This window comes from Momordica charantia, assembly GCF_013281855.1.
Source record: "Momordica charantia cultivar OHB3-1 chromosome 9 unlocalized genomic scaffold, Mcharantia_2.0 BLBB01000009.1, whole genome shotgun sequence".
NCBI lineage: Eukaryota > Viridiplantae > Streptophyta > Magnoliopsida > Cucurbitales > Cucurbitaceae > Momordica > Momordica charantia.
In genome coordinates, this window is record NW_028275167.1 from 9261768 (window position 1) to 9287927 (window position 26160).

General features: G+C 36.2%; 2 protein-coding genes across 8 annotated transcripts; one reads left to right on the forward strand and one right to left on the reverse strand.

Annotated features, from left to right (window-relative positions):
* Window positions 1-102: 102 nt before the first annotated feature.
* LOC111024490 (ubiquitin-like-conjugating enzyme ATG10) lies at window positions 103-24808 on the reverse strand. Of its 6 annotated transcripts, none has more exons than XR_015786999.1 (11): window positions 24537-24808; window positions 24344-24428; window positions 13975-14219; window positions 13634-13807; window positions 13479-13529; window positions 13303-13374; window positions 13088-13193; window positions 11756-11853; window positions 993-1253; window positions 814-909; window positions 103-664 (listed from the first exon to the last, which is right to left on the reverse strand). XR_015786999.1 is itself a non-coding variant. In XM_088116843.1 (10 exons), the coding sequence occupies exons 4-9, from the start codon at window positions 13787-13789 to the stop codon at window positions 1005-1007; spliced, it is 732 nt and encodes a 243-aa protein (XP_087972969.1). In that variant the 5' UTR covers window positions 13790-13807; window positions 13975-14219; window positions 24344-24428; window positions 24537-24808; the 3' UTR covers window positions 103-909; window positions 993-1004. The 6 variants fall into 6 exon arrangements, 4 of the variants coding, with proteins under 4 accessions (XP_087972969.1, XP_087972968.1, XP_087972967.1 ...); XR_015786998.1 differs by having other exon boundaries at window positions 103-669; XM_088116843.1 differs by having other exon boundaries at window positions 103-909.
* LOC111024489 (uncharacterized) lies at window positions 2324-9226 on the forward strand. Of its 2 annotated transcripts, XM_088116839.1 has the most exons (8): window positions 2324-2588; window positions 2665-2750; window positions 2843-2945; window positions 3082-3238; window positions 4255-4383; window positions 4637-4723; window positions 7592-7636; window positions 8804-9226. In XM_088116839.1, exons 1-8 carry the CDS (start codon window positions 2449-2451, stop codon window positions 8951-8953), a joined length of 897 nt encoding a protein of 298 aa, XP_087972965.1. In that variant the 5' UTR covers window positions 2324-2448; the 3' UTR covers window positions 8954-9226. The 2 variants fall into 2 exon arrangements, with proteins under 2 accessions (XP_087972965.1, XP_087972966.1); XM_088116840.1 differs by lacking the exon at window positions 4255-4383 and having other exon boundaries at window positions 2325-2588.
* Window positions 24809-26160: the final 1352 nt, after the last annotated feature.

Here is a 26160-nt window from a genome sequence, read left to right on the forward strand (position 1 = left end):
TCGGTTGAGGTCGAACCCGAGGTTGGCACATTTTTGTTGATTCCATAATTCCTGGCCGAGTTATACTGGACCCCGACCCTAAAATTCAATGAGCTATGAAAGTAGATATTAAAATGAATAATATATTGAAAAATAGTTCGTATACTTCGTCACCAAATAGAGATAATAGATACTACGTTGCAAAAGATTTTGTACAAATTATCACCAAATTGCCTTATTAGACCATAGCTGGAAGGCAAATTGCCTTCTAAAGAAGTCCCTGTTATATCATATTCAAAATACTTAACACAAAAAATGTCGCATCTCCACTACCAAACGGTTGCGGTGCCGACGTAACCCTACGAATTCGCCACGGTGTCATTGGTAGGTTTGGACGTACCGCGATGACCTGAGATTTATGCAATAACGATGGGATGACTGTGCGCATGACTTCCAGTTGCTCCTCCAATGATGCATCTGAGGTAATTGCTCTCACAGAGTCCCAGACAACGATCTCACCTTCAACGAAGTCTATGCATATCATAACCCAATGGTTGTCGTTGACATTGAAGGGTAAATAGACAGCCTCCACCTCACGCCACTTGAGCGGGTAGTCCGAATGACTTCCGTCAATGTATGCCATGACGGTACTCTCCCGCGCATCCCAGTCATACTCCTTCGCCACCTGTGCTGGAGTGGCATTCTTTGATTTCACCAACTCATATAGACCATGTTCGACGGAAAAAGTTATGTACATTTAATATGGATGTTGTTAGGCATGAATAAGAAATAGAGAACAAAAAATGGAGTAACAGAAAATTACGTGGGACGTACCGACAACACAGTGTCTCCAGTGGTGAATTGGCGAGAACATAAGTCAGGACGTTCTTCTAGCTTCTTCCTCACGAACATGACTAGTGAATCAACGACCTGCAAGTATCACCGTCATATTAAAAGTAATAGACACAAAACAATTACTAATTCCCAACCTCCACCATTCAAACCCTATGTACCTCATTCGTGCACTAGTTGTTCGGCCTAAGTAGATCACGACTCTCATTTACCTCCCTAAGCAGCAGACAATGAATTAGTTGCCCGTTAAAGACAAGATCCACATCAAGCAAATGCCCAACTGCAGTCTTCCTAAATAAACGAAGCTGACCGGGGGTAAGTTTCTTCTTAATAGCCTCGGATGTCTTCACTAGGTGCGATAGACAGGTGAGCTGGGACGAGACATACAACCCGAGAGGGACCTTCGATACCAAATCCATTTCCTATAAGTAAATACACACAAACATTTACACTCAGATTCAAACCATCAAGTTTACACTGAACTAAACCATATATGGTCATAAATGAACACTGTTTAATAACTCACTAAATAATTCGGGCAAAATATATATTACTGTTAACAAAGTTTACATTCTGTAATTTTCCTCGGGCACAACCTCGGGTAAGATCGGGCCCGAGAAATTTCACAGAATATAGACTACACAAAAATATGCAACGTTTGTAAGCTTCAGTCATTTTTCTCGGGTTGACCTCGGGCGAGGTTATGCCCGATGTATTCAGCTTAGTCTGAACCTCGAGGTAAGCTCGAGGTTGGATTTCTTTCAAATACCACGGGTTCAACCTCGCGCGAGGTCAACCCGAGGTACTTGAAAGAAATCCAACCTCGAGCTTACCTCGAGGTTCAGCCTCAAGCATCTGACGAATACCTCGTGCTCAACCTCGCCTGATATCGACCCGAGAAAAATGGCAGAGCTCTCCTCCTTCTTCAACCTCCTAACACACTTAGAACGGTTCCCTCCCACATACCTCAAAACTCAATTTCAGGTCAAAAATCAATTTCGGCAGAACAACAATGAAGGAAATCATAGCAGAACAACCTCCCAATAATGGAACGACAAAATAAAGTAAAATCGGACAGCGAAATCACTCATTCATGTACATGGTCAACAAGATACAGTGCTGGTGTTCAGGAATCAACGGAAAAAAACTCATTCAACATGAAAAAACGTAGCCCTAACCCCACGGAATAGTGGAAAAATTGAACTTACTTCAAGCGATTTCGAACGGAGACGGAGTGGGAGAAGACGACTCACGCGAACGGAGAAGGAGAAGACGACTCACGCAAACGGAAAAGGAGAAGACGAACGGAGAAGGAGAAGAGGAACGGCGACTAAAAATGGAGAGAAATTGGGAAAGTTAGAATGGTCCAATTTTTTGAACGAATGGTACTATAGTAATTTCGCTGCCTATAAAAATTAATTTAATATTCAAGTGAGTAATTAGGGCACAATAAAATAAAATAAAGAGGATTATTTCAACCTTTCAAAAATTTTTAAGATCATTTGAGTCAATATCCCCTTGAGAAAGTTTAATTCTCCTTCGAGGATTGAGATTTTTCCTGAGTAGCCTTCACATAAATCGTGCGAAAAGTAATTCTGGGGAAGAAACAAATCCCCAATGATGTCGAAGAGCTTCCTGAATCGTAACAATTGTGCAAGGATTTTTCTCTTATCGCCATTATCGTGCTCTCCGGCGCATGCTTCTTCTCCTAAAAGCTTTTCCGTCGCCAAGTCGGGAAAGATTCAGCCACTCAACCTGTAAGGATTGTTCTTGACATTTTGTCGAACACCTTGAGTCTGTTCCAGGGAATGAAGCTGTTTTTGTTTTCCTTAGGAAGAAGAAGAGGAGGTTGGATGAGATTTGCGTGGAAAGGTACCAGCAATACAGCCGAACAATTATACAATCGTGGATATTACAAGGTAGGCCTGATTGGATTCGTTGATGATGATGAACTTCATTTTATTTTTGATTTCTTTCTCTCTCTGTGTTTTGTGAACAAATTTGTGTGTAGGCAAAGTGTTGGTAGATGGCAGAGTAGTCAGCAAAGCTGGAACACCTGTTGGGGATAAAGCTAAGGTTGAGATTATTGCTGAAATTCCGAAATATGTATGTAGGTGATAAAACTTCGCTGAAAACTACCTGTTCTTTCCCCATACATATCGATGCTATGCTTCATCCCCATTAGCCTAGATGAAGTCTCTGAAGTTAATATAATCAATTGCTTTACTATTTTTATTTTATAAAATCCAGAGCAGGATTCAAGTTGGAAGCTGCCATTGAACAGTTGGGGGTTGATGTTGCTGGTAAAGTTGCTCTTGATGCTGGGTTATCCACTGGAGGATTTACTGACTGTTTGCTTCAGCATGGGGCATCATTTGTCTACGGAGTTGATGTTGGCTATGGGCAGGTAAAGTTTATAAACTTCTTTCTAATACATATTGTTCGTTATCTACTTAGATAAGCGTGTAAATAAATGTCACTAATATAAAAGTAGCACTACACCTCATGTTTTTTGGGAAAGTTCTACTAGCAATTTTATTTACTTGTCCATCTTTTGTATGCAAGAAGTAATTGAATTGAAGAAGAGAAACTTCAAAAGAGGGGGAGATAACTAGAAGTTAAATCCAAGCTCAGGATTAAGAGATAACAAAAGATGTATCCAACTAATCAAATTTAGCAACAAGGGTCAATTATAAATCTCTTCGGTATTAGAAAGAAACCCAAGGAGAAGCACAATATTTCAGCTTCTTTTGACCCTCCTCCACAATATCCCTTTCTTCAATCCTATTACTATCATTTCAATTTCCCAAAAAGTAAAGTAAACAGTGCCTGATAAGATTTATCATTGGGAAAGGAGGGGCAATCTTAATAAGGAAGAGATCTGTCACTGTTGAGGAAATGTCATATTCTGTTAAAATTAAATTGGTTCTTATATACACAAAAAGCAATAACAAGGGATTATCTATATAGCTATAAAGGATCTAATTTAAATTGACCATTCAAGATATTGGAGTTTGAGTGCAAGCAGGGCACTTTTATAGTTAGTTGTAATTTGAACTTGTAAATCCATCTGAAACTGGCTTGCAAGTGAGGAAAAGGAGGAGGTATGTTCAGGCTGCAAAGAGTATGAAGTGATTAACCTTGTTCTCTCCTCTAAATATATTTATGTTTAGAACAGTTTGTCATTAAGTTAATGCATGTGACAGAAATTAAGGATCTGGTTCTCCATCTCCATTGAGGCCAATGAACTAAAAACTTGGTAATTGGTGCTGTTGCTTTCATTGACCAGAAGTGTTTAAACCAGTGAATTGATAACCAATGTTCACTTTGGATACCTTTAATATTTATGTAGGAAACTAGCAAATATGTCCCACACTTTCTTCTGTTCCATTGTGATGCATCAATGATCTGCAGAATTTTTAGGTTTCTGATAAGATTCGCCGAGATGAATGTGTTTGTGTGATGGAAAGGACAAACTTAAGATACCTTGCTGGACTTCCTCAAAAAGTTGATATTGTTACTCTGGACCTTTCTTTCATTTCTATTCTCTTGGTAAGGTTTCAAATGGCTGCGGAAATGTGTTTTAATAGCTATGATGTATATTTCAGTTTGTTAAATCTAACTTGATAACAGGGTTAGAAACATTATTATAGCCATAGTTTATCATTAGTACAATTTTGATCATAAGTACAATTTTGATCATTAGTGTGACGTGTCTTGATTTTGACCAGAAGGTCTTGCAATGGTCATTTTAAGTGCTTTTGTCTTTTCTCTCATTCCTTGCTCTCATTTGTTTATGTATCAGGTCATGCCTGCTGTCGTGAGTGTGATGAAGGAAATGTCAACATTGGTTACTTTGGTGAAACCTCAATTTGAATGTCGCAGATCACAAGTAAGAGGCTTTGAGTTCTTATCCTTCTTGGGTGTTTTAGTAGTTCCTATCTGGCTGCTCTTTTGCTTATCATATAGATTATACTGAAATATGTTTTAATAGAGTTTCTAAGAAAATATGACCGAGTTTATTTTAGATATTTCGTCCTATATAACCGTTATAAGGCCATTTGTTGACAAGTCAAAGGGCCATATTCTTTTTGCATATATTTCCTAATTGAGACCTCCAACCTCTTCTAGTTTAGACGTGATGGCCCAATTATCCAGGTGAGTCACCTTCCTCGATAAGTCATGTTATCAAGAAAAGATGAAAGAGAACAAAGAGGACAAACAAAAAGACAACCCACAATTTGTGTCAAAGGATAATTATACAAGATTAATAAGAAAAGAACAAAATTATTTAGTAACAGATGCCCAAGCAGAGGTGTTAAACCTAGCTAGCAAGAGACTGCACCATCTCGGGAGATCTTTCCTGATCCCTAAGAATTATGTTGTTCTTTTCCAGCCAAATACCCCGAATCACCGCAAAAAAACCAGTTCGCCGCATGATTCAGTCCTTTTTGCAAAAGGGAGGACGAGGATTATGATTAACCTCTTCCATCATCTCAAAACAAACACTAGATTTCGCGAAACAAAGCTCGACCACGTGAAAGAAGCGATCCCAAACAGTCTGTGCATTGACAGTTTCATAAAATGGGGTTCAAGTCTTCAACATCAATCTTACACTAAACGCCCCATGTGGCCCAACAACAACCAAATAATGCCTCAGAACATGACAAAGTGTTCACTCTGCTATGCAAAGAATCTAACCTTCTTTGAAATTTTTCACCTTCTAAAGCAGGGAACATGCAAGGCTCTGAAGAGTAGAGGAAAAATACATGAATCGACTCACAGGAGAAACCCCCCACAGGATTAGGAGGACAAAAACGAACACCCCTATGGTGAGGTATTTCCTCACACTTTGATTGAATCTCAAGCAAAAGCCCGTAGGCAATATAGAAACACCCCACCTGTTCGAGAGGGTGGGTAAGCTCTCCTTCTACCTCCTTAAGGTACTCACAAAAACAAGCACATCCCCCAATATTCCCTAACCTCCTTCTATATCTACTCGGCCCTCACTCCCACACTGATCCCTGGGCCCCACAACCTAAAACGGTAATTCCTCCCCTATACCCGAGTACAATTCCTTTCTTGCCCCCCCTAGTATATTTGTTAACTATTGGTGGCCTAACACCCTTCCACTTGGACTCACAACCCGATCATCTAACAAGGAGAGAAGATGAACAACCTCTGTTGTCTCTCTACCAGACGAAGGTCACTGAAACCAAAGGAAAAGGAGGAGGAACCTCGAGAAGGAAGAACAAATGTGACCAGACTAAATTTCGTAGATAATAATTGATTTAAGGGAGGAAATTGGACACAAAAGGCCTATCGCTCAACCTAATGTCCTCCATTATTATTATTATTTTTGGATAACTGGGAGTCGAAACTTTGCTCCCCTATACCTAGGGGAACTCGTGCTTGTCTCAAGGGCTAGACCTAGGAGACATCAAAGATTTTTTGTATTAAGCTCATCGGAAGGTTCAAACTTGAAATCTTTAAGTCAGTATGTCCAAGAGACCTCAAGTCCTTGCCAATCCGGCTGCCCCTTGGGGGTTAATGTCCTCCCATTATAAAGTAACAGATCTATTTCCCATTGGGTATTTGAAGAATCAGGAGAAAAAGAGAAATCCAGCTGCGATCTCTTTCAAGGGATTTCTAAAGTGTGCTTTTTAAACCCCCTCCTGAAATTTAATCATAGGGATGAGAACCATACTTACTAGGAATAACCTTGTGCCACAAGGACTCGGTCTCACAAGAGAACACGAAGTGGGCCTTGTTTCGACGTCTCAGATTACCAATGCCCAAAACCCCCTAACGGGATCGACCCTAGCCGTCTCAACTAACTAGGTGGGATCCTCTACCTTCCTTCACCCCTTCCCAAAGAAATTGCCTCATAAGTCTCTCTAAATTCTTACTGACCCCTGCACAGATCCGAACACTAAAAGGAAATAAGTCGGAATTCTACTCATAATTGACTGGATAAGAGTCAACCTGCCACCCTTAGAAAAAGGCTCTATTCCTAGACGAAAGACGCTTCTGGAGTTTTGTCTAGGACTGGGTTCTAAAAGGAATGACCCCTAGGATTATGTGTATGCCTGAGTGGAAGACCTAGATAAGAAGAAGGAAACCAACCTCATCCACAAGAGAAACCCAAGCATCAACCTAGGGGCACAGTTAATGCCAATGATGGAGCATTTCCCCTATTTACCTCAACCCAGACATGGATTCAAAGAAAATGTGACAACTATTGAGGGTGATAAAGGAATCCTCTTGAATGGAGCAGAAAAAGATAGTACCATCTGCAAACAGAGGACACTTGTGTAGCTAAGCAAAGAGAAAAGGGTGATCTTCAAGAATTTTTCTCCCAGCTATAAAAGCCCCGTTATGTCTTATGGATTGAATATTTCTTACCCTTTATCTCTCACTTTTGAACTAGATCCCTTTTTGTAATTGTGTAGTTTGTTAGCTTTTTACTCTTTGTTTTTGCTCCTTCGTCTTAGTTTATTTTATTTTGTTTCAAGTGTGTATTATTTCATTTCTTCTCACTGAAAGTTAGTTTATTCATTAAAAAAATGGATTAAATATTTTTGTTCTTGCTGGCCTTGACTCGAACTATGCTATCATTTTACAATCTCCTAATAAAATCATGAAAACCAGATATCTTGTAAAAATAGATGAAACTATGAAAAATAAGAATGTCAAAATATAGATATCCGACATATGAAGTTTATGTAGACCATCCATTTGAAGATATAGTTCATTGCAGGTAGGAGGTGGGGGAATCGTGAGAGATCCACTAGTTCACCAGGAGGTAAACATTTATTTCTTCCTTTGTTGTTATTTCATTTAATGTGTTTTATTGATTTTTACCTGCTTATAGAGAAAAGTCATGCTACTGAATTTTTCTAATTGGAATTATTGCTTAAATTATCTTGAGATGATAGCTCTTACTGAAGTTTAGAATAGTCATTTGCATCTTCTGTGCACTAAAAAGGATCTATATACATCTTTTTAACATTACCTGTCCACCTGATAAGGATGGGTATTTTAATTTCTACCCTCAAAAGAAATAATTTTAATCACTTTTCAATTCAAATAATAATAATTTGTAATTAATTCCAAGATTGGGGCTTACACATGAGGCGCTTAAAAAGCGAGTTTTTTTTTCTTCGAGGCACACTATATATAAAAATCAATAAATATATATGCCCATCTACATAGTAATAAACAGGTAGAGTCAGAGAGAGAGATTGAAATAGAAAGAAAGAACACTTGAGGGGGAATGAGAAAGAGTTTAGAGGAAGAAAAATGAGATAAGAGAGAGTTTGAGGATGGAAATGAGAGAGAGCTTACTCCAACTTCTAGTGAAGAGAAATGACACTTCTATTTAAATGGTATTTTTTAATAAAATATAAATTTATATAACATTATTACAGAAGAGCTTCAGCGCCTCCAACTCTTTAATATAAGGCATGCTCTTATAGGTTGCCTTCTTAGTTTTCCCTCGCCTTGCATGAGGTGAGCTCAGGTGCACGTCTCACTACGCCTTGCAAAAACACTAATCTTAATTAAATTTCAAAAACAAAACAATCTCTTTGAAAATTACATTTCTTTAAGTTTTTAAAATTTTGCTATAATTTCGAACTCGGTTTTAAAATTAGATTAGGAACCAAGAAAATGTCAATAAATAAAACATAATTCCATAAAACAGAAAATAAATGACAAAAACATTATCAAACATCCCGTTAATGGTTTAGAGAGATTTCAATTGATTATGGTTTATATATGTTGTTAAGATAATGTGATGTTAGTTTCCTCTATTTGTTATTAGCACATTTATTGATACGTTGAATCATACGACCTTATTTAAATAGGATCCGTTCTTTTGGTTGTACTTGTGTCCTCGAGTTTTTCCTCAAATTCTAAAGATTGATAGGATGAATACCTCAAATCTATGTTTGAAAAATGAATGGTGTAGGTTGTTGAGAAGATCATAAAAGGTGTGGAGAATTTTGGATTCTGCAGCAGAGGTTGGATTGAATCACCAATGAAGGGGGCTGAGGGTAATACAGAATTCTTGGCTTGCTTTGAGAGGACAACTGCAGTTTCAAGTGCAGATGCAGATTAATTTCAAATGGGAGTTTTTTTTTTAATACTAACACATTGGAAATATGGAGTTCGAACTTCCGACCTCAAAAGAAGAAATAGGTGACAATTACTGCTAAGTGATGTCAGAGAATAGAACCAACTTGTCCTGTAGAAACTCAATGTCTTTAATGTCTCTTGTTTTTACATTTTTTTAAAGGTCTTATTTATCTGTGTAATTCACACATTGGCCTTCATAGAATGATGTGCTAATCTAGTTTTCAATTAATATTAGTATAATTTATTGGAGTATCAATTTTGTTTGATAGCATTCATTCAATAACCATTACTAAATGCCATTGAATAATTATTGGACCACAAAATTGTCATCAAACTGTACTTTAAAAAAAGTGCTGTAATTTTCACCTTAATCGTCAAGGAGTGTTACGATCTTTATTATGTGATAGGTTTTCGATTGTCGACATGAATTTAGTTCAACGACTATCGGTACCTATCATATCATGTGTCCAAATCTCCCTATCCTCATTAGTTGCACTAAAACAAAGATGGATTTTCATTTGAATAATGGTTGAAAAAGTGTCAAATGAACTATAAAACATATATTTGGTACGAGATTGATAAAATTGAGACAAAATAATAGAAAAATGATAATGTAATTAAAAAAAAAGTATAACCTATGGGGTTGAATAGGCTCCGCGGGTTAGGTTCAGAAAGCATGATGTTGCTAAACTCATGCTTCAAACACGGGGTGGACTACCCAAACCGACCCTACCCGATTATAGGCCAAACGCCCTGTCAAATAAAAGACTTTCCTAGAAACACTTTAGAAAAGAATATTAATCTAAGTGCTTCATATAGAAGCAATCTTATGATATTTTTAAAGTTTTTAAAAGTACTTTTAGCTTTGTTCCAGAATCACAACTGACTGCCGCTGTCATCTTTCAACATTTCCATTGGAATCTTGAAGCCAACTACTTGGCCCACAACTGAAAGCCAGGCTGCAACATATCTTTCCATTGGTATTGTTTCATTCTTACACCAAGAAGCATCACCCATTCCCTGGTTCACCCATGCCCTGGTTCCACAAGCATCACCAAGGAAGAGTAGCTTCACCCATTCCCTGGTTCCACAAGGATGTAATTTGAACCATGGCCTGTTTAAATATGGATGTTCCTACAAATCGGTACCCGAAACTAGTTACATACCCGACGCAATGCATAAGGAGCATAAGAAAATCCTCCTGCACTCCTATCTTCAATCAAAAAATAACTATGAGACTGATTGCAAATAACTCTCATAAGTTAAAAGACTTATTTTCTAAAAGACTAGTCGATACCCGAGACTAGTTTATGGAAGATTTCATGAACTTTCATTTCTCAAACCCGACGCAGTGCATAAGCAGCATAATAGAATCATCCTGCATAACTATGCCAAGCCATATAAATTTTACTTTCTTGCATATACTTTCTTTTAGTAACCTATTTGTCCATACATTTTTTTTCTCATTCTCTTCAATACATGCCATCTCTTAACCCTTTTTCAGCACAATTTTATAGACTTGACTTCTCTTTCCACGCTTCATTTCTTTTCTCTCTCTCTCCTTACATTCTTGCAACTCTTTTCTGATTAGTTAATAGAAGAATTTTTTAGTAAATGAAGGCATTATAAAGGTTAATAGAAGAATTTTTAGTAAATGAAGGCATTATAAAGGTTAAACCAACATAACGATCAAATTAGAAAATGGTACCAAAAAAGCTTTTTATGTTATTTTTTGAGACCAAAAATAAAAATTGTTGTTTTGTACTAAACTTGTTAAGAAACTATGTACTATAAGTCTATAAACTATGAAGATAGAAAAACAAATAACAAAAAAAAATATAATAATAATAATGAGAAGAAACAATTTCATTGATAATACGAGATTAGAAAAACAAAAGAGAGATAACCCCAATAAAAACCTCTCCACAGTGATGAAAAAGAGGGGAACATTTACACCAAAAAACGACTAAAAAGACTATTCAAAAAACGATCAAAAGCATTATCAAATTAGAAAATGGTATTATCAAACAAATAAGAAAAAAAGAAAAACAAATAAATGCAGAACGGATGAGACTGCGATCTATATGGTCAATCTAGTTTTAAAATCTCAACCAAAACAATATAACCGAACCCAAAAATCCTCCAACCCATGTTATTACAAACTGATAAAGAAATATCAACATTTTAAACAAAAAAATGGTCAATTCAATTCAAAGAACGCCCAAATCTTAAAATAAATTGAGCTATTTCTTTTACAAGCTATATAGTATATAAATTTATCGATTATGGGGATTTCCTGTACTAATTTAGTACAGGTCTAAATTAGCTGATAAATAATAACAATTCAGACTTTAGAGCATCAAAGACTGTGAGATAGTTATAGTATTTGAATGAAATTAATTAGTAGATTGTGTATCACGCATATACCTTTAAAAATTCATAACTATTTAATAAAAAAAGCATGTTTATTAGATCAAAATTCAAAGTAACCAATAATTTTAGTTTATCATAGGTAAGGACACTATTGCTAACATAATAACCTCTATTCGCAAGGCTGACATGACTACAAAAGGAATGGTTCGAATACCATCTACTAACATCACCGAAAACATTGTTAAAATACTTTTACAAGAAGGTTTTATTGAAAACGTAAGGAAACATTGGGAAAGCAACAAGTAACACATAGCGAAATATGAAAACAAAAGTAGATTATATTAGGCACTACCTTCCGGTCTGACCCACTTAAGAACCAAAGACTAAATAATTAAACGAAGAAAGATTGTACCTCTTGAGTAATGAATGTCCATTTTGAATCCAATAATGCATCTTTAGACTGTGATGGAAGGTCCTTTTCAATTTCTTCGAAAATCAGAGGTAGCCCATCTGTACACTTAACAAAATTAGTATAGTGAATGAGCTAAATACTCCAAGATATCAGTACGAGCAGATTTATTTATTTTAATAAGAAACAGAAATGTATTAACCACAAAAAGGCCACAAACAACCTAAGGGCAGGGGATGAGAGAGCCCCTCCCAAGAAACTAGTGCATTACAACTTTCCAATCCTAATAATCATCGTGGGACTGTAGTTACAAAAGAGAATTTTATATGGTTTATAGACATTTAAATCCATAAATCCTGAATTCTCCACAAAAGAATTACAAAAGAATCCTAAATTTAAATGCATAAATCAACATTTAAGTGCAGTAGTCTACATATTATAGGATAATTTGGAGTGGAAACTTGAAAACAGGTTTAAATTATAGTGGAGATCTATTATTGTCATGTCATACTAGCCAATAAAGTATCTATATTTCAACTTATCAACATGTAAGTGATATTCTAGAATTTGCAGCTCTGTAAGCCAAAGGATAGTCAAAATGATCCATGTACCTCAAGTGAATAAACTGGGTTACATGGAATACATAGGACTGACTAGCAGATCAAACAATAATCAAATTGCTATAACCAAGAAGCACCAACTTCAAGAACAATTAAATATTCAGAAATATACAAAAACAACACCAAATATGCTCATTCTTTCCTGATTTGTGAGTGACAAATCTAGGATGAGATCACAAGGTTTCAAGGGCATAAGGATGATGGTTCGTATTTCTCCCTCTTTTACACTTTCCACCTAACAACAAAAATTAGTTTCTTATCTTTTTAAAAGAAGGAAAACGAGCAAGGACGATGGTTCTAGGAAAAAGAGTTATTAAAGATTAGTCTACACTGGCAAAAATTAAGGTCTTGAAAGATTCTATGGGGGATTAAACCACTTGGAATAAACCACGGTTAGATTCCAAGATTTCCAATTTGTTCCACCCAATCACATTTTCAGAATGCATACGTTTACTATTTAAACAGAAGTAACGCTCAGTCACATTTTTGGAATACCATATTCAAATTTAAAAAAACAATAATTTCCAATTATAGGTATTCGCTATAAATCAGACAATTATATATTAACATACAAATATTAACATCAGTACACATCACTCTATTTATTTGCAAAACCCCAACAACTTTCATGTTGACAAATGCACAAAAAAAAACAATTTTACTAATGCATGGTCTCCACTCTGTGGTTAGTCAGGCCACTTCTAAAATTGCATACCACTACAGTAAGCACGAAAGTATAGTATTGGAACACCATATGATGCACAGTGCAGAATGTGAAAATCATAGTAATGTACTTCTTGGTGATCACTTGGGGATGAGACCTTCAGAAAAACAAGAGAGAATCATTAACAAAGACAGCAGATGTCACTCAAGAAGTGTAATACCAACAAACAAATCAAGATCATCAATTCTAGAATGCAATGCACATACTAACGTAGCTTCATCGAGAAACTCATTGTTGTACCCAGCAGTCTCTCTTTCCTCAGAACACTCTCCTTTCTCCTGTTCATTCCATAGAAAAAATAATAAAGGAAACAATGAGGAACGATGGAATTGGCATATTGCTAAAGGGAAAAAGAAGGGCCATTAAAATGGAAGAAGCAAACCTCGAGTGGCCTCAGAAGGCATATTTTCTCCAAAGATAGGTATCCTTCCACCTACAAAAAAGGCATATATGTTGAGATTATGAGAATCAATGATACCTTCAACTCTCCATAAAGTGAACCAGTGGTATCTTAACCTAAAGAAGAAGAAACTTAACCTTATCAGAACTAATCCATTGTAGTTTCTGACTTGGAACCCATGACCATGAAGGAAAATTAGAGTTGATCAATTTCCATCTCCGAAGAAAAGCAGAAGCAGCCTTGTAAAAATCACTTGATGAGATAGTTCCATCCCAAGCTAAAGTATCCACCATTGTTTTGAATGTACCAACCTAAGGGGAAATCACCAATGGAAAAAGCGTTAAAATGGAACAAAAATTTGAGGCATACCAATTCAATTATAAAGCCAAATAAACTACAAAGAAAATAAAATGTTCTTCATCCTTTTGGCTATAAGGATTAAGAAGTTAGAATAATTTGAAATACTACTAGTACTAACCTTATGTTTCAGTTGAATACGTGAAATCCAGAATCAATTAGTCATCATTTCGTAAACTCGAAGCTCAAAAATCGCACCAGTGCATTTGTTGAAGTTGCATCGCTGGTTCGGAGGTTCAACTTTCTTTGCAGTTGCACCACTGAAATGGTCTATGACCACCAAAGAAATCTCCACAAATTTGTTTGCTCCACCTCAACCACTTATCTCAAACCTTCATCAATCAAAACCCTTCCTGATATCATCTCCTGAAATAGACATTAATTTTGTGAAAAAATAAATATAAAAAAAAAACAGAGGATTTTTTTATGATAAGAAGAATTTCATAAAGGAAAATTCATGAATAATTTACTTCAATCGTTTGGAGGAGATGATTTTAAGAGAGATAATATACCCAAAAGAAAAAAAGTAGGAAACTTCACAAAAAGCATATAGTGCAATGGGAAGATACGGTTATTTTCGAGCTTTTTCTTTCATCTTCGACACTAGTAATATAGTTTGATTGGCATTCAAATAATACTGCACATCTTAAGTAGAGCAAATGGGAAAATGAATAGACTTTCATTGATTCAAAAGTTGTATTGTTTAGAATGGCTTAGTAGAAAATTCATCCATGTAATATGTCTACTGACGTAAAAACAACTCAATACCATTTATGATCTCATAATGTTAAAGACCATCTGATTTCGAACACCATATTTCTGTCCTCTCTTTCATATTCCCCTCAGTATCTCTTATCATTTGTTATTGAACGATCCAACACTTTGCAGAAAGTTTTGCTTTTCTATCGCATATTTATGATTAAAATCCTTTTTTTTTTTTGAGAACCGGGAGTTGGAGCTTTGCTCCTCTATACCCAGGGGCACCCGTGCCCGCCCCAAGGAGCTTTGCCAATTGTTCGAGTGACTCTACAGCAATTTACAATTTATCCCCATTCGTGAACTCATAGATTCAATCATTTTTTTAATGTTTGTTGATGTAGTTAAGCCCTTGCAATCGAGTTCCAAAAATTAGCTTTCCACAAAGGCCTTGTAGTACCTAATTCACCGATATCTTCATAAATTTTGAAGATTGAAATTCCCAGCAAGCAACCAGAAGCATCTTCTAAAAACAAAGCGGGAGAGAGAGAAAGAGAAAGAGAAAGGCAAAATTGTAATCTCAAAATCAAGCTAAATGCTTATAATTTCTAGCCATCACTTCCTACTTTTCAATTATTTACCAACAATTTCATGAATTACGGCCAAAATTCGTGAATTGAGAACAAACCTAAAAAAATTATTGTGAGAGAGATTAAGGACAACAACAGCGACGATATCAAGCAAAGGAGTACATTTGCAAACGGGCGGTGGCAGCGGCGACGGGTGAGACTGAGGAAGAAGGGAAGAACAGCAGCAGTGATTTTATGATTTTTCCATAAATATTAAATATATCCATCTATTTTTTTTTTTTTTGACAAATTCATATATTTATTTGATTTTTCAAAATATCAAATTTAAAGGAGAAAATATTAAAAAATATATTATATTTATTATTATTGCACAATAGTTTTAAATAGTTTATTAATAGATTTAAATTATTTAGAGCAACTGGCACTTACCTCTTCTCAGGTTGGAAGTTCGTACCTTTCTATTAAAAAAATTATTTAAAAAAACTATGTTTTAGAATATAAATTTAGGAGGAATAAAAGTATAAATTATTTATTTTAATTAGAGAAAACTTTGTTATATATTTGTTAAACAAATTTTAAAAAAATAATTGTTGCTAAAATATAATATATCATATACAAATAATGATAATTGTACTTTACAAGAATAATTAAATAGGTCATCAAGAAAAATCAAACAAGGATACCAACACAAGGACCTGAGTATTGGAAAATTAAAAGATTTTCTAAGTTTGACTAATTAGTTACTCTTTTATTAGAAAATTGGTTTGATCTTTCTGGATTGTGATTTAACAAAATTGGTTAAGTTCTAAATTAGAACAACTTATTTTTAGTCTCTTCAAATACTACATAACAGAGGTGGTAGTGGGGATATAGAGTGATTCCAATAGAGTTTCTCGCAAATAGTTTTCTATTGAAAGCAAAGTGTTTTGGTTTTGAATTTTATGAGTTTGAGCATGCAAGTTAGGGATTCGTGAGAGAACTTTGCTGTACAGATTTTTCTTATCTCTCTATTTTAGTGTTGATTAATTCAATTAAATGTTTGTATTTATTATTTGAGAAGGGCGGGAACCTCGATGAGAGGTTCCTTCGAGGATATCCGTACACCATTCTCGGCAAATGGTTACCTGCCCTAGTTCCAACAGACATTGGAAAGAGTCTTAGTTTTGGGTGAGTGGGGATTGGCTCGCAAATAGTGCGGGTAATTACATGGTTCCTTCCAGGTTCGGGACACCGAGTCAGTGGTTTTTGTTTCCCCTTTTTACATGCTTAACTGACATCTTTGTTTGCTTATTAACTTCATTTCTGCTCGGCTGGTATTTTCATCTATTTTTAATGTTGTGATTCTAACTTTTGTGTGATTCTCTAGTTTCTATTTGTGCTCCACCAGACCATGGGGCCATTTTTCTCAAGACATCGTTATCTCTAGTAGGTAAAGAGGTTGACCTATTGTCTGAATCCAATCTGTGCAAGTATGGCTTGTCTCGATTGACTTCTCCTTTGCATGAACTGGACGACGATTGGATCAACGCGGCGTCTATTGGTGACTTCGATAGTGATACAACAATACCTAAGGAACTTCTTTTTAGTAAGGAAACTTCGTATTCGGTTATGTCTTTATGTACTTTATCTTTGTATTCTTATGTCGTTTCCATTCTATTTTTTAGGTTTTGAACGACATGTTCCTCTTTCGTTGCTTGTCGTCCAACCACCTACTAGTCGAGCAATGATGAATCCTCTCCACCGTCTTCTTGCGCAGAATATAAAAGCTGTTCAAGGAGATTCTTCGAGTATGGCTTCGGAGTCTGTCCAACGACGCCGTTTGACAGAAGCCTCTTCTTCGACTGAGCCATCAGATCCACCTCCTATTGTGATGGGTCCTCCATTACTTGCTTCTACCCGACTGAGGGGTGTTACTCCACCGATCGGGTCTCCATTTGTCGGGGCTCCTCTTGGGGGAGGCTCTCCTTCTCCTCCAAAGACTTTGTTTCCATTTTTCAATTTTTCGAGCCTTTATCAAGCCCCCATCCCCCAAGGGGTTGCTGACAAGGAGGGTCGACGTGTCTATGATAGGCTGCAGACTTTGACACTGCCTGAAGTATTTGGGGTGAGGACCCTAATCGGGAACCTTGTCATGCCCTTTTTGATATACTCAAGGTTAGTTTTACTTCTGTATTGTGGGTGTCTTTCCATTTAAATCCTATTGATGCATTGTTACTTGCTTTTCTTTTCCAGGGTGGCACACGTATTAGTTCGGCAACTCACCGCATGGGGACCGAACTCTCCTATGCTTGGAAGCAGAAGACAGATGCTGCGAAAGAGGCTTAGGCTCTTTTACGCCACTTCGAGCTGCGAATAGCGGAGTTAGAAACTTCTGTGGAGCAAGCGAGCTCTGATTAGAGTCGAGTAGAGGCCGAGATGAACAAGATGAAGGTAGCCCTTGAGCGTCATGAGGCTGAACACAAAGCTAAGTTAGAGGTTGAACGTTCTCAGTTCGAGGCTCAGCATGTTCGGTTTGAGGCTATCTTGGGCGATGCGAAGAGGCTGGAAGAGGCCATGCAAAAGATCGGAGCGTACGACGCCCTTGAATGAGAGATTATGGAGTTGAGCGTGGACTGGGTCAAAGACCAGGTTAGTGGGAGGTTCTCTGATATAGACTTTGGGTTTCTTTCTACTTTGCTTCGTGCCGAGTGAGGTGGACCTCGTACACCTGGGCCTTCCGAGATTGTCGCGGGATGTGCCTTGGGTACTAGCGAGACAGGGATAGATTATGCCAGCAGTAGCATAGCAGCTATTCTTACTGATACGATGAAATCGGGCTCCTCTGGTAGGTGATGAGGTTTCACCTGTTGATGTTAGCCCTTGAAGCCATCCATTTGAGGGATTTAGTGGCTCGACTTGATGTACCGTTAACTAGGGAAGAGTCACAAGGCTAGTAGTATCATAATTTTGCCTGCTTTCTTTAGTTTTAAACACTCGTGGTTTTATGTACTAAAAACTTTTATGCTTGTATTTTTACAATATAACTTAGACTTTTCTTTAGCAATGTACATTTTTATGGATAATATTTCTTGAGATGCTCCACGTTCCATGGATGCTTCAATTGCTTGCCTTCAGAGTTTTCTAGATAATAAGTACCTGGTCGAGCAACTCGAACGACTTTGTATGGGCCTTCCTAGTTTAGGTCCTAATACTCCATCTGTGGTTTCTTTAGTGTTTTGTGCCACTCGTCGTAGCACCCAATCTCCTTCTTCAAACGCTCTTGGCCGAACATTTATATTGTAACATTGAGAGATTTGTTGTTGACGGGTTTGAATCCGTTGTCGGGATACTTCCCGTAATTCTTCTATTAGATCAAGATGGAGCCTGAGACGTTCATCATTGGTTGCTGGGTTGTATTCCACTACCCGCAATGACGGGAGGCCTATTTCAACGGGGATCACAACTTCAATCCCAAAAGCGAGAGAAAAAGGAGTTTCCCCTGTCGCAGTCTTTGCTGTCGTCCGGTAGGCCCACAACATGTTGGGTAGTTCTTTCGTCCATGCTTCTTTTAACGATTCCAGGTGGGCTTTCAAATGTTGCTTGATGATTTTGTTTACAGCTTCCACCTGTCCGTTGGACTGTGGGTGAGCCGGCGAAGAGCGAAGATGGCGGATGCTAAGTTGCTCACAAAAATTCCGAAAGTTGGCATTGTCAAACTGTTTTCCATCATCTAAGATGATGGCATATGGGACACCAAATCGACAAAATACATATTGTTCTTCCAGAACTATATACTTGACAAAATACAAGTGCCAAATGTACAATCAAAGTTTCCACCTTTGCTTGTCCAGTAAAACAAAGGCCAACAACTCTAGAGATGGTTATATACTCTCCACCATGAAAGCAACTGGTATGGAAAATACCAAGCAATATAACTCAAAATTCTATAGAGAATGTCAAGTCAAACCATATCAATAGAATGAATACCAAGGCAGAATCATAGACTAATTAAAATACATTACAGTCTGTGTAGTTTCCCTTACTCAATACTTTATAGTTAGATAAAATCAACTATTACAATCATATACCTCTTTTAAATCCCAACATGAAAAGTTCAGAAAGAAATTAAGAATGAAGATTTCTTTATTTTGCTTTCATGATCTTTTCTTAGTCGGTTAGTATATGCACCCTCCTTCAGGGACATGCAGTTTGTTTTGCCTTGTAACTGCCGAGTCGGAACTTATATATATAATGTTGATCCTTCGCAATCCGGTCAAATGAGCGTTCTGCTAAAATATTTTCAGGCTATTTGGAGGTGGTGTTAAGAAATAGTTTTCTGTTTTTAAAAATAAAAACAGTTTTTAATGAAAAAAGGTTGTTTGGCAGAATGATTTTTAAAAATATTTATTTTTCCAAATTGAACCGTAATTTGCTATTTTTATATGTTCTTTTAGTGTTTTTTAAGTTCATTATTTACCTAAAATCATCCATTATTTTCCTAAAAGTAAAACTTGGTCTAAATGTGTTACATTTTAAATTAATACATTAAAGAAATGAATGAAAGCACTAAATTAAAGTTCTTTTACAAACAGTTTTTAAAATTAAAGCAATATAAAGAAGTTACTTTTTAAACAAAGAAATTAAAATTTTCATTGATGTTTGTGAAAATTTAATGGATTGTTTTTAAGTAAGTGTTTTGGGTGAAATTTCTCTCTCTTTGGTATTTCAAGTTTTTGTTTCATCTAATGCTAATAGGAAGCCAGGAGTACCATTTTTAAAAAAAGGAAAAACACATTTGGGTGTTGTAAAGAGGCTGAGAAGTGGTATAAATGTGAAGTGGGCAGAGGGGACAAAATTCTTTTTTGGAAAGACCAATGGCTTGAGAACACTCCTCTTACATCTTCTTTTCCAAGGCTGTATTCTGTGGTGAACTCCAAAGGGCTTTTGATCTTGGCTGGGATTTCAAATTCATAAGGAACTTCACTGAACCAGGGGTGGAGGAATGGGCTGGCCTTCTCATCGAAGGAAATTCCGTTGCTTGATGGAAAGGAAGAAGCTTCGGGCTAATCGGCTGAGGAAATTGGGAATCGATGCTCCTTGAAACAGAATCTGCTTGATATTATATAGGTGAGGAACAAATTCTTCCTTAGAAAAGTAAAATTAGGTGGTTAAACGAAGGGGATGAAAACAGTAAATTCTTTCATAGGTTTTTGGCAGCAAAAAGAAGGAAAGCCATCATCTCTGAATTACAGGATTCTAAAGGGAATTCCCTAGTTAATCTAAAGGGACATTGAGCTGGAAATCATCAATTACTTTGAAGCTCTTTACTTGAACAAGGGTCAGCAGCGTTTCTTACCAATTGGGCTCTCTGGGCGACCTATTTCTGTTCAGAACAGGGGCTGGTTAGAAAGAAGCTTCAAGGAGGCTGAAATTTGGGAAGCTCTAAAGGGTCTTGGCAAAAACAAGCCCCCGGGCCGAATGGCTTTACTGCTGATTTTTTTTTTTTTAAATTCCAGAAATATTGGAAGACCGATTTTATAAGATTCTTTGTTGAATTTCACAAGAATGGACAAGTGAATCCGTGTATTTTGTACCAAAAAAAGACAGAGTGGAGAAAGCAAGGACTTCCGTCCTATCCGTCTCACTACAACAACCTACAAAATCTTGGCTACAAGTATTAGTAAAAAGGCTTAACAAAGTCATTTCTTCCACTCTTTCCCGTAATTAGAGTGCCTTTTTAAGTGGTAGGCAAATTCTTAATCCTATTCTTATTGCCAATGAACTGGTGGAGGATTATAGATCTTGGAAGAAGAAAGGATGGATCCTTAAAACTTGATTTGGAAAAAGCTTTTGATATGGTTGATTGGAACTTTCTTTCGGAAGTCTTAAAGCAGAAAGGCTTCGGTTGAAAGTGGTAGAATGGATTAATGATTGTATCAGGGGGCAACAACTTTTGTGTATTCATCGACGGGAAACCGAGAGGAAGAGTCAGAGCTTCAAGAGGATGATAGAACTCGAACTACTAATGATATATTGAAATATAAAAGATAGAATAACTACAATATCACCCAAGTAATTCGAGGTACTTGGACCCTCCCCTCTCTTGAGTATTCTTACTCAAGTCTAAACCATTCTACCAATTTCCTACCCTCATCATTTCCTCTTCACCTTATTTATAACCAAAATTCCTAACCCAATTACTAATATACCCTAATAATATTCCCAACCTATACTAATAGCAATTCTATAAAAGGATTGAGGCAAGGAGATCCCCTTTCTCCTTTTCTCCTTTTATTTATTAGCGATGTGCTTAGTAGTCTTTTAGACAATATATACCTCAAGGGATTTTTTGGAGGCTACGTAATTGGAAGAGATGTGACTCATGTCTCTCATTTGCAATTTGCGGACAACACGTTACTGTTTTGCAAAGATAATGATGGGATGTTAAATGTTCAATTTGAGACTACAAGGGCCTTTAAATGGTTGTTAGGTCTTGGGAAAAATCATCCTTGAGTGGCATCAATATGGATGAACAAAGAGTGGTGCATGTTGCAAGTTCCTTTAGTTGTAAAGCTGAGCGCCTTCTGATACTATATTTGAGCTTGCCATTAGGAGGGAATCCTAAACTTGATGCCTTTCGGAGTCCAGTACAAGAAAGAATCTCCAAGAAGCTCGGCATATGGATGAGGTATCATTTATAGAGGGATGGAAGGTTGACATTATGTCGATCTGTTCTTGGGAGTATTCCTATTTATTATTTCTCTGTTTTTCATTCTGGTGAGAATTGGCAAACAAATTGAGCATTTTATGCATTCTTTCTTGTGAGGAGATTCTTCAAAAGGGTCGATGAGATACCTAGTTCGTTGGAATATTGCTTCTCTACCTAGGGAAGCCGGCGGTTTGGGTATTGATTGTGTCCTTAAGCGCAACAAATGCCTTTTATCCAAATGGGGATGGCGGTTTAGTGTGGAGATTTCGACTTTATGGCATATGGTGGTGGCCAGTTTATATGGTTATGATCATTTTGGCTGGAACGCGGTGCCTCAGATTCATGGCTCGAGTCGTATTCCTTGGAACAATATTAACGAGCAATGACTTTTGGTTGAAAAGTATTCCCTTTTCAAAGTAGGGAATGGTAAAAGAACTCTCTTTTAACATCACCTGTGGATAGGGGACTCCATACTTGGGAGAAATTTCCTCCTATTTTTAATATATCTTCTTCTACGTATGCCTCTGTCTCGGATGTTTGAGATGGAAGGTCAGCTTCAGGAGATTGTAGAGTTGGAGGAGTTGTTATCTTGTATTTCCATGGCTGTCCTTAATGAGGAAACCGATTCTCGTTGCTGGAGTTTGGAGAATTCATGAGTATTTTTTGTAAGTTCTCTTTGCAAGCTTGATAGTGCAGTTTTGTTTCTCCCAAAGGGCTTTTTCTCTTCTCTTTGGAGCTTGGGGAGCCTCGAAGGGGTTAACTTGATGATTTGGATTCTCCTAAATGGTAAGGTGAATATTTCAGAGGTTCTTCAATAGAAGCTTCCTACGATGGCCTTGCAACCATCCATTTGTTTCTTATGTGCTGAACAAGGTGAATTTCTGAGCCACATGTTCTTTTTCTACCCCTATGCTTCTATTTGTTGGAGTTTATTCTTTCCGATGTCAACTTGTCTTCGGCCTAGGATCTAGCGGCTCCAAGCAACATTCTCACATTTTTATGTGGTGTTAGGCCGCAGCCTAAATCTAACCTTCTTTGGATGAATGGTTTCAAGACAATCATTTCAGAATTATGGTTTGAAAGGAACCAACAGGTATTCGAGAATCTCGTCGTTCGACCCTAGATTGTTTCAATATTGCCAAATTCAAGGCATCTCAATGGTGTGATCTTTCTGATGTTTTCTCTCCCTTTTCCCCAAATATGATTTGTATGTATTACGAGACCTTTATAATTCTTTGTTAGTTTTGTTGTTCTTCTTTTTAATTTTCCGTTTTCACTATCTTGGGAGTTTGTATCCTTGAACAATTTTGTTCATTTTCATCTATCAATGAAAAGTTCGAATCTTGTTAAAAAAAAAAATTCCTCCCGAAGTTCCAACTGTATCAAAGAAGACAAACTTAATTTTTTGAATCCCAAAGAGACTTGATGACTCCTCTATCCACCTTCTCATCCTAGTTTTATGAAGAATCACCACATCCAGGCTATTTCTTACAATTAAATCTTCAATTGTAATTAGTTGCTTGAGGACTTATAAATGAACTACACTTGGTTTCCTACTTTGAGTACTATCATCTTACTTACCGGGTCGAACCAAAATATGAACTAATGGTTGAAATGATTTGGCTTAATGAATTAATCCGAGGTGGATTTGACAACACAAATTAAGTCTAATTTTTAATCTGCATAGCATTTTGTTAATTTTAATACAAAAATTCCATTTTTCTTCCCTTTTACTAAATCGATATTCACTTCTGACCCTTTCTTAGTTTATCCCAATAAGGATCGTTTTATGGACTGCAATTTGCTCCACTGGAGTTAACCTTTACTTCGCTGTTAGATTTTAAGTTGTAAATGTACAAGCTATACTTTACATGTCTAATGGTTTTAACTACTTTCTGCCCCACCTTCTCTGCACAACCCAGGTATGCCCCCGAACTCCAGAAAATAGGCTCCTTCTTCACATTCTTCGTTCATTTCATTGGATGTTAGGAGTATTATCCAGGATCTCTTTCATAGTCATACTTGTTATTCTGCCAACCTTTCGGTTGCAGTTGGTAAGCATGGTCATGTTATCATGCATGTGGTTTCTTCATCCCCTTAGCTGAGAACATTGGAGCTATAAACAATGATATCAATCTTTCACTAAACATTTTATCAGAGCTTTCTGAAGCCCAAAACCGTAACTTTTGGTTCATCAAACATGTTTAAATTATGGTCTTTGGTCCAGTATGTACTAAAATCATCTTCAAAAGTGCACCTTAGAAACTATTCAAATTTTTCTCGAAATAATAAAAAAGCAGGTTCTTCTAGTGTCCCCAGTAGCCTCTAGCATGGCTGTACCTTTCGATTCTCAACAGCAATTTCAACAACAAAAGCCAGATGACAACAGATATGATTTCTACATTAGTCGCCAATCGGCCCAATTTCTTAAACAGACGAATCCAACAATATAAACACCACATCTTAACACCCAACTATTGAGAAAAGAAAAAACAAGTTGAAAAGGGACTGCGTACCTGGCTTTTCTTTCTTTTCTTGTTTTGTCTATCAACCAATAAACAAAATGGCTCCTAAGGGAATGGAAGGTACGAAATTAAGAATCTGAGAACAGAGGTGGGTCTGGATCAGAAACGGGGATAGAGAGAGTTCTTGAATTGATAAATTTTAGGACTCACGAAAAGTAATTAATTAGGAAATCAAAGAACTCACCCTGGTTCTTCAAATTTGCATCAGAAACCTTGGTCAAATAGTTGCAATCCGTTTCCGTCAGATTTCAGAATCCTCTTAATCTCATCCATTGAGCTTTTAGGGAGGGTTGGGCACATGAGAGCAATGCAATGCAATATTTATCTTTATTAGTTTTTACTCAGAAGTTTTCCAACCCTAACTTCCAACATTTCTCTAACGGAGAATCAATTAGGCAATGAATATGAAACCGCTGTCACTAAAAGTATTTTCAGCAACACCATCTCATAACGATAACGATGTCACTGAAAGTTATATTAGCGACCCAATTTATAAAATGTCGTTGAAAATATTCTTTAGCGACGATTTTTTTTCTTGTAGTGGAGGCTAGAGATCTTATAGAAACTATTGGAATAGGTTGAAACAATATGGTTGATAGTTTTATACTATTGCATTGCATCTAATTTAAAAAACCTACTTTAAACCTGTATCGAATTGTTATCAAGGACATGCAAGTTTTAAAAAGAAATTATTGGATTCTTTTTCTTCTTTTAATTTTGATTTGAGTTTTGGGTAGGTCGATTTTTCAAATCTATAGTAATATATGTTTTAATATTGAAAATTTATTGTTGAGTATGGTTGAAGGCTAAACGTTTCTATAGGTCATAAGTTCGAACTTCATACCCTTGTTGTATTTATAGTATAATATTCTTTAAAAAATGATTAAAAACTTTTGGTTCGTCAGTAATAGCTCAACGAATAAAATTTATAATTTTTCATACAATCTTTTCCTTTCACCCTATTTCAGGGGCAGCTCAAGGTGATACGGAGTTTTAGGCAAAACTTTGATTTAGAGGTCTTAATATAGAAAATATCATATAAAATTTATTTTTATTACTTTTTGAGATCCAAAATTATGTATCAAATTTTGATAATCTAAGTTGGTTGATATATCATTTTCAATTAACAATATGACTAATCCATTTAATCTTTCTTGTGACATAATTGACCTTAAATACGATTAATTTTAATTTTGAAAAGTATTCTTTCAGTAGAATCACTGTTAATAATATTTTATAAGCAATATATATATTTGTAAAAGTGTTTACTTTTTTTATATAATTTAATATTTTGATAGTACAGTCAATTTAATTTTGTAAGACTTCTCCTAATGTTTTTAATTCAAAAAAGAAATCTAAACCGCTAATGTCAGTAAATATATCATGTTTTAATATATTTTCAAGATTACTACAATATTTTTGACTTTAAAAATTTCATATCAAATAAGAAGTTAAAAGATATTTCTATATACGTGAAATTGAATCTTGCCGTTATCGTTTTTCTTCAATATCAACATTCTCATCAAATGATTTTTTATTTTTCAAATCGTTATTTTTCGTGAAATATTGGTTATATTTTCATATCATTTGCAATTTTCTTAGCAATCCTTTTTCTCTATACTTCCTTGGCTCTACTTTGTTTTTCATAATTAGATGCTTCATTTATTCAACAACCATATCATCATCGACTATTTTTATTTCATCTCTTGATTTGTATATATTTATCATTTCTTCTATAATTTCATCATTTTTATTACTTTTACTTCCAATAAAAAATTTATCGAGGGCACCTTTTTAAGATTAAGTTT